This window comes from Sciurus vulgaris, assembly GCF_902686455.1.
Source record: "Sciurus vulgaris genome assembly, chromosome: 7".
Taxonomy (NCBI): domain Eukaryota; kingdom Metazoa; phylum Chordata; class Mammalia; order Rodentia; family Sciuridae; genus Sciurus; species Sciurus vulgaris.
Window position 1 is genome coordinate 129320836 of NC_136467.1, and position 8764 is coordinate 129329599.

The 8764-nt window shown below is 33.7% G+C and overlaps 1 protein-coding gene across 1 annotated transcript; it reads left to right on the top strand.

Moving 5' to 3' along the window:
- Positions 1–7334: 7334 nt before the first annotated feature.
- On the top strand, positions 7335–8278 carry LOC306665778 (olfactory receptor 2W1-like; the record flags this gene model as incomplete). The annotated part of the gene is given in 2 exon segments (XM_079147394.1): positions 7335–7842; positions 7845–8278. Coding segments are annotated over 2 exon segments (942 nt in total).
- Positions 8279–8764: the final 486 nt, after the last annotated feature.

An 8764-nucleotide genomic window follows, 5' to 3' on the forward strand; every position in this document is an offset into this window, starting at 1 on the left:
CTTAGCCAAACTAACAAAGAAAAAGGGAAAACTAAAATTACTAAAATCCATGGTGGAAAAGGAAATATGACCACAGACACTACAGAAAGAAATACAGATGATAATCAGAACCTATTTTGAAAATTTATACTCAAATAAAAAAGAATCTTGAAGACATTGACCAATTTCTAGAGACATATGACCTACCCAAATTGAATCAGGAGGACATAGAAAATTTGAAAAGACCAATTCAAGTAATGAAATTGAATATGCCATCAAAATCCTACCAAGAAAGTAAAGCCCAGGACCACATGGATTCTGTTGAGTTCTACCAGATCATTAAAGAAGAATTAACAGGAATCATCCTCAAATTATTCCAAGAAATAGAAAAGGAGGGAATCCTTCCAAACTCATTCTATGAAGCCAGTATCACCCTGATACCAAAACCAGACAGAGACACATCAAGGAAAGAAAATTTCAGACCAACATCTCGGAGCAGGCCCCCCAGTGAGAGCCTTTCTGCACAGAACCAAGCTTCAAGTCCCTGAACCAGGGCGGCGAGTTCCTGCCCACAGGTTGCTTCAAGGACCAGGACAGGGCAGCCAGGGACTTCCCCAAGCAGCCTGCAGCCCGAACCCTTCCAGCGGGAAGCGCCTTTCCAGGCTAGCTTCTAGGAGCAGACCCCCCAGTGAGAGCCTTTCCACACAGAGCCAGCTCCAAAATAATTAAAATCAGGAAACTATAGTGATCGTTTACCAATATTTATAGCAGCACAATCCATTATAGCCAAGTTATGGAGCTTGGTGTATATACATAATGGGGTTTTACTCATCCACAAAGAATGGAAATAATGGCATTTGCTGGTAAATGTATGAAAATGGAGAACATCATTCTAAATGAAATAAGCCAGACTCACACAATCAAGGTTCAAATGTTTTCTCTCGTATGCAGAAGGTAGATCAAAATAAGGGGGGCGCGGGGATGGATATCATAAGGATAGAAGGAAAATAAGTGGAGTAGAAGAAGGAGATTGATGGGGAGAAAGGTGGGACAGGAGAGGGGAGAAATTGAGGAATGAACCTAAGAGAATGCCATTTATGTGCAGGTATAAATATATTCAGTGAATTTTGCATTTATGTCTAGAAAGCACCAATTTAAAAAATGAACAGATAAATAAAGAGAAGGAAGAGCCGTATAAGAGAGGAAGGAAGAAGAATGGGGGAGGAGAAGGTGAGGGAAAGAAGAGGCATTAGGGACTGAAATGGAGCAAATTAAATTTCAGACATGTATGATTAGGTCAAAATGAGCCCAACTATTTTGTATAACTATAATGCATTAATAATGCATTATAATGCATGTTTAAACATGTTTCTAAAAAATACAAACTATAGTATATGCTGGAGAAGATGTGGGAAGAAAGGAACACATACACATTGTTGGCGGAACGGCAAAGTAGTACAATCACTAAGGAAATCAGTATGGAGATTCCTCAAAAGACCAGTAAGGGAAACACCATATGACCCAGTTATCCCACCCCTTGTTACTTATGCAAAAGAACTAAAATCAGCATACTGTAGTGATATATGCATTCCAATATTTATAGCAGTTTAAGCCACAATAGCCAAGTTATGGAACCAGGCTACGTGTTCATCAGCAGATAAAGAAAGAAAACATGGTACATGTACATGGTGGAGTTTTGCTTAGCCACAAAGAAAAATGAAATTATGTCATTTGCTGGTAAATGGAACTAGAGAACATTATGCAAAATGAAGTGAGACAAACTCAGAAAGTCAAGGGTTGAATGTTTTCTCTACAAAGAAAAAACATTGTGTGGACCTTATGAAAACAGAAGGGAAACTGCACATAGGGGTACATACCTGTAATCCTGGCTATTCAGGAAGCTGAGGTTGGAGGATCACAAGTTCAAGACCAGCATGGGCAACTTAGTGAGACCCTTTCTCAAAATAAAAAATAAAAAATCCTGGGGATGTAGCTCATTTGGAAAGCAACCCTGGGCCCAATCCCCAGGAAAGGAAGGGAAGGAGCAGGGAAGGAAAGACCAAAAATAGGAGACTAGTAATAGAAGATGGAGAGGGAGGGAGGAGGAGAGGACAAGGAGAGGTACTGGGAAATGAAATCAACCAAATTATACTATGTGAATGTATGACTACATCACAACAAATTCCACTTTATGTATAATTATAATGCACCAATTAAAATGATAAATGGAAAGCATACCCAAAGAGAGAGGGAAAAGGATAGAAACATGGGAAGTACTGAGAAATGAGATGAAAGAAATTATGTTATGTTCACTATTATGTATAATTACAATGCACAAATGAAAAAACAATACATCATTACTTATTCTATAACCCAGTAATTCCTTTTAGATACCCACCACAATTTTTTGACTATGTGCCTCAAGAGACATAAAAATTGTTCACCATAGCACCTTTCATGTGAACCAAAAATGCCCATAAACAAGCAGATAGATAAAATGACTGTAATATATACACCCAATGGAATATTTTATAGCAGTGAAAATAATCAGAAGCACACATATTAGATACAACTTAGTAAAAATATTAAGTGTCAAAAAGAAAGCCCAAGAACAGTACATAACATATGGTGCCCTTTCTATATGTTTGAAAACAACTAAAGTTTAAAATACATGATATTTAGGTAGTCACACATGTTTGTGTATAAATTGTTTCATAAAGCATATATATGATTAACACAAAATTCAAGGTCATAATTCCCCTGGATTTCAGTCAGAAAGAAAGAGTGTAAAAGAATATAGATGTTTCTGATGTTTGGCAAGTTTCCAGTCCTTAAATAAATATTGGATTCAAGGACATTCATGGGGTTTTTTTAATTCATTGAAAATTGAACAATGATCATATGGTCATGAACCTAGGATTATGATTATTCTGTAAACTTGTTAAAAATCAGATATTTTCTATCCTATGGATGCTATACCTAGATAACTCAATTTCTCCATTTAATTAATATCTTACCCATTGCACAAACCATTTTTTATTAAATGCTAATTTCTATAGATAAGGTTTATGTTTTTTATTAGTTTGACAAAATACATAATTAAATCATTTTTTAAATTAATTTCCAGCAAAGAAATCCAAAATGAAAAGTAAAAGATGAAACATAGTATCTTTAAAGAACTTTTTATTAAACTGTAATTTGGATAATATCTGACCTCATTGATTTGTTTAATCACCTCCATGGGGCACCAATCCCAAAGGTCTACACAACATCAACACAGACAGCCTTTACATTTCCTGCTACATGGTAATAATTTTTGGAACATACATCAACCAATATAGTGTGCTTCTTGTTTAATTAGGCAATGATTTACCTATAAATAGTAACAAGAGAATACACTAAAAGACTATAAATATCGAGCCAAAAATACATTTAACAAAAACTAATTCATCAACTTTTCCACCAGTACCACATCCAGTTTTTCTCCAGCATCTGAATTAGAGATTGTCATTAAATCTTATTTAGTTCAATTGTTGAATTTAAATGTGAATGGAGTTGTAGGTTAGTATAAATAAATACTGGTTAATCCAATTATTCAGAGCATCAGTAACTTGCCCCACAGAATTTTTTCTGAATTGTTCATTAAATGAAGGATCTTCCTAACGGAAACTTGGTGCATCTGGACTACATGAGAGCTTGGCAGCTGTGAATTCTTAGCTGTTGAAAATATATTCTAATTTGTTTACTTCTGGTAAGTATTCTCTCTTATCTGAAGAAGATACAGGATAGAAAACAAATCCTAGTTGGCACAGGCCTCAGTCTGACATTAAATTGAAAGTACAATATATTTATTTAATATAAAAATAATACCAATATACTAATGCCCTCTAAGGAATAAAGGTTAAATTTTAACAATGACAATGTATTTTTAAGTTCCTGAATGTTCTCCATGCATCAAGCATCATGCAAAATAGTTTATATTTCCTATATCATTTAATCTTCCTCACAACTATCCTACAAAGTAGGTACTACTAAAATAACTAATTTATTTTCTAGTTCTTCAAATCCTCTGTAATGTCCCATTTTTTATATCATGTTTGCTTGTATTTTTTATTTCTGTTTTTAAAAACTAATTTAATAGTATATTTAATAGTATAACTATTTAATAGTATAAATTTTGAATTGTGGTATGATAATTCAATACAAGTATACAATAATGTCTTAATCAAAATAATTAGCTTTTCACTCATTTTTTAAATTGAAATTAAAAATGATATTTAGTATGCAATCCAACAACTAAATAATATGGAAAATACTTAAAAGCATTAAATGAAAAGTTCTGTATTTGGACTCACAACATAAATATCATAATGAATAATTCTTGCCATGGCAGTATTTCTAAGAATACCTAGGGCCTGATGATAACCCAAAGTTTAGATTGAGCTAATGTTTTTCATCTGCTAAAAATGTCACATATATTTTAGAAAATATATACAGATCATAGTCATTCCCTGTGCACTCTGATAGTATGACACATCTGGGATAGTCTGCTCATTTTTTTTACACAGTAATTTGAATTGCTTGATAAACTATGATGTGTCTAGTAGAAAGTAACCAAGAAAATGTGGAAATTTAGATCATGTACTGCTCAGAAAAGCTGAAAGTGCATTTAGTCTGGGAATAAAAATTCAAGAGTACACTTGTAAAATTTGTCAGATAAGCCAAACTAATACAATATTTTCCAGAGAAGTACATTTGGTTTTTTAATAGTTAAAAGGATGGAGGTCATTATTATAAACATCAGGACAGTGGATACTCTAAGGGACAAGGAAGTAGTATGATAGAGGTAATTGGTAATTTTCTATTTCTTCACTCAGGTGACAGTTAAAAAAATATTTACCTATATTCCTTAGCTTCTACTTTTGTGCATCCCTCTTTTACTTTATAATGACACTAACATATGGTGGGTTTTTTAATTAAGACATGCTGAAATAACTTATTCTGTATTATTTGTATAATGAAAGAGATTCTGTGCCTACCTGTTAAAGGAAGCATCTTTAGCACTGATTAAAGGAAGAAAAGCACTTCATGTGCAATTGACTTGCCTTTCATGAATGCTGTATGAAATATGAATTGTGACTAATCTGTGGAAGGATATTCTATACAAGAACAAAAGCTGGATTTGTGCCTTTTGAGCTCTGTTTCAACTTTAAAATTCATGTTTTTTTTAAATTACCAGTACCATACCAATTTTAAACAATCAAAACAACCCAGTATTTTTGTAATCAAGCATTTGGGGAGCTCAAGCCATCTTCTGTCCATTGGGTTTATTACCCCAATAAGTAGTGTATTTGTACATATTTACGTACAAAGGTATGTCTGTACCTCTTAATAGTTATGGAAAAAGATTTAAGATAATCCAGATTAGCTTTAAATTATCATGATAAAATAAGTAGCATGAAAAATGAAGAAAATAAGGGGTACATAGAATAATAATAATTCAGATATAGGTGGATATGGTTTATCACTTTTAGAATTAACTATGAACTCAACACAGCTACAAGTGCTATCACAAATATTAACCCTCACAACCTCCCATTGTGGAAGGGACTATGATTATATTCTATTATTATATTTTATTCATCACATTATAAAGAACCTGGTACACAATCACATTAAATAATTGTCAAAAAATACATGCTTCCAAGTGATGGAGCTGAGATTTGATGCCAGACACTTGGAGTTTAGAATTTCCACTAAAGCACTGTGCTTGACTTAACTGAATTCTACTATGTAAAAATGGGACATTTATTTGTTAAATTCACTTTTTTTTTAACTGAAGAAAAACTACATCTTTATCTCTATCTTTATCTCTACATCCAAACTGACAATAACAGTACCTTCCATATGATTATTATGTTATCATGTTCTAACTAAAGTGCTTACAATAATGATACTTGAGATATTTTATCTGTATTTCACAATACAAGCAAATACAGTATTTATTCCTTGCTTGCAAAGACACAGTAAAAGTAAAGGATACTGGGTCTGAAGTTTGTGGTCAGAAATAATATGCAAAAAAAAATTAATTCAAGTTTTAGATATTTTATATATTTAATATGGCACAATACTCAGAAATAGTAAAGTTGATTAAATCTTTATCCTGTATGTCTTCATTTTAGTGTCAAAGAGATGATGATTTTACAAAAAGGGTTCCAAAGCAACAAAAGATTTGCTCATGTGATTTGTAAATTTTTTACCTATAAACAATTTACTGATTATTTAATAAATTATTGTTTTAATTATCTGTCTACCTAATTTGGCACAATGAACTCATGAGAGGAGATGACAATGATTGCTGCTATGTGTTTGTGGTGACCAAAAGTTCAATTCTTAACTTTGCAACAAATAGATAAGGCAAAAATAGGTAGTGTAATATTAGACATGATACTAATTGCCAAAAATATGGCATCTGTACATGTACATAAATATAATGAAAAATATTAGCTAGGCAAGGAGGTGCACACCTGTAATCCCAGTGGCTCAGGAGGCTGAGGCTCAATGATCACAGGTGTGAAGCCAGCCTCAGCAACTTAGTGAGGCCCTAAGCAACTGAGCAAGACCCTGTCTCTAAATGAAAAGATAAAAAGTCTAGGGATATGACTCAGTGGTTGGGTGCTGCTGGGTTCAATTCCTAGTACGGAAAGAAAAAAAAAGAGAAAGAAAAATGTTATTTCTCAGCAATCAAAACAGAGATTTTTTTTAAAGGTGTTGCTGTGAATGCCAGAATTAATACAAAAAGGAAAACTACAAGTAGTAAAATAATTGCAGTAAATTATGATAAGATAGACATTTAGAAGTAAACATGGAAAATTTGTTCTACTACCTAAAAGTAGAGTATATCCCAAGAAAATATGTCATTTTACTTTTTTACCTTGAGCACAGCTCCTTTGATAAAGGAAAGACATCATAATGAAGTGATCAAGAGAGAAATAGTGTCATGGTTCCAAGGAAGAAAAACTCCTCAAAATATATCCCATTATTAAAATCATGTGATTGACTTTATGACCTTATTACTTAATTAAAATACATAGAACCATGGATGATATGGCATATTAAGGATTTTCAGTGATTTACAATTCAGCGTGATTGGTGTAGCCCACTATTTTCAGAATCACTTTGGAAATGGTGAAATATGGAGATACTGAAAGCACTAAAACAAAATATGAGAAATTTGCCAAATGGGAGAAAGCTTTCAAAGCAGTAAGTTTTGATACCCATAACAAACATCAGAGATTTTCAATTCCACCTGAGGTTGATACTATCTTTGATTACCATGTTTTTTATAAGGAGCAATGGAAACAAGCAATGGAAGTTCCAGAACAGACTTCATCCTTCTAGGGTTTTCTGATCAACCTCAACTAGAGAGCATCATCTCTGTGTTTGTCTTCATCTTCTATATTGTGACTCTGGTAGGAAACACAACCATCATTCTTGTATCTTACCTGGACACCCAACTCCATACCCCCATGTATTTCTTCTTATCTAATTTATCCTTTTTGGACCTCTGTTATACAACTAGCATTATCCCCCAGATGCTGGTAAATCTATGGGGTCCCAAAAAATCCATTACATATGGAGGGTGTGTGCTCCAATTCTTCTTTGCCCTTGACCTGGGAGCCACGGAATGTCTTCTCTTGGCTGTCATGGCCTATGATCGCTATGCTGCTGTCTGTCAACCTCTTCACTACACAGTAATAATGCACCCTGAACTTTGCCAGAAGATGGTGCTGACCTCCTGGTTGGGTGGTCTTGGCAGTGCCTTAATTCTTTGTTCTTTGACTTTGAAGTTGCCCAGATGTGGAACAGGAAAGTGGATAACTTTTTCTGTGAGTTGCCAGCATTGATCAAGATGGCTTGTGTCTATTCAAGAGTAATTGAGATTGTTGTCTTTGCTCTTGGAGTAATATTTCTTCTAGTACCTCTATCACTTATTCTCATTTCATATGGAGTTATCACTCAAGCTGTGATGAGGATCAAGTCAGCAGGAAGGTGGAGAAAGGTCCTTAATACATGTGGTTCTCACCTCACAGTAGTAACTCTATTTTATGGAACAATCATTTATATGTACATGAAGCCACAGAATGCCACATCACAAGAGCAAGGAAAGTTCTTTACTCTCTTTTACACAATCGTCACACCAAGCCTTAACCCTCTGATCTACACTTTAAGAAACAAAGATGTGAAGAGTGCAGTGAAGAGAATATTACCGATAAAAAAACATTCAACAAAGTCATGAGTGAAAAGGAAAAAATGCATCAGTGTGCAGAAAAGCAAAGAAACATTGTTCTTTAATAACAAAAGTCAATTCATTTATGCAAAGACATGAATATGTGTCCAAAATGTACCAGAATTTGTACCAGATATGATTTTTAACTTTGTAAATAGGTAGGAAATTGAGGAAATAAGGAGATACAGATACATAAGTAAAACACAAGCACCAAGACTAATCCTGGATTACAGGTAAAAATATAATGATGAAATATAATAAATACAGTAAAAAAATATAAAGTATTAAACTATTTTAATGCAGGATTATACTAGGCTATGTTTTTTTTCTTCCCTGTTCTATTAATTTTCTGAGAAATAACACATCCCTTCATTCACATGATGGACAAGATCAACCAATGTGAAGACTAACAATCTAACAATACATATTCCACCTCAAGTTTTAATTGGACAGATGGCCTCCATGCTGCAAACCACATTTCCTAGTGTGGACTCC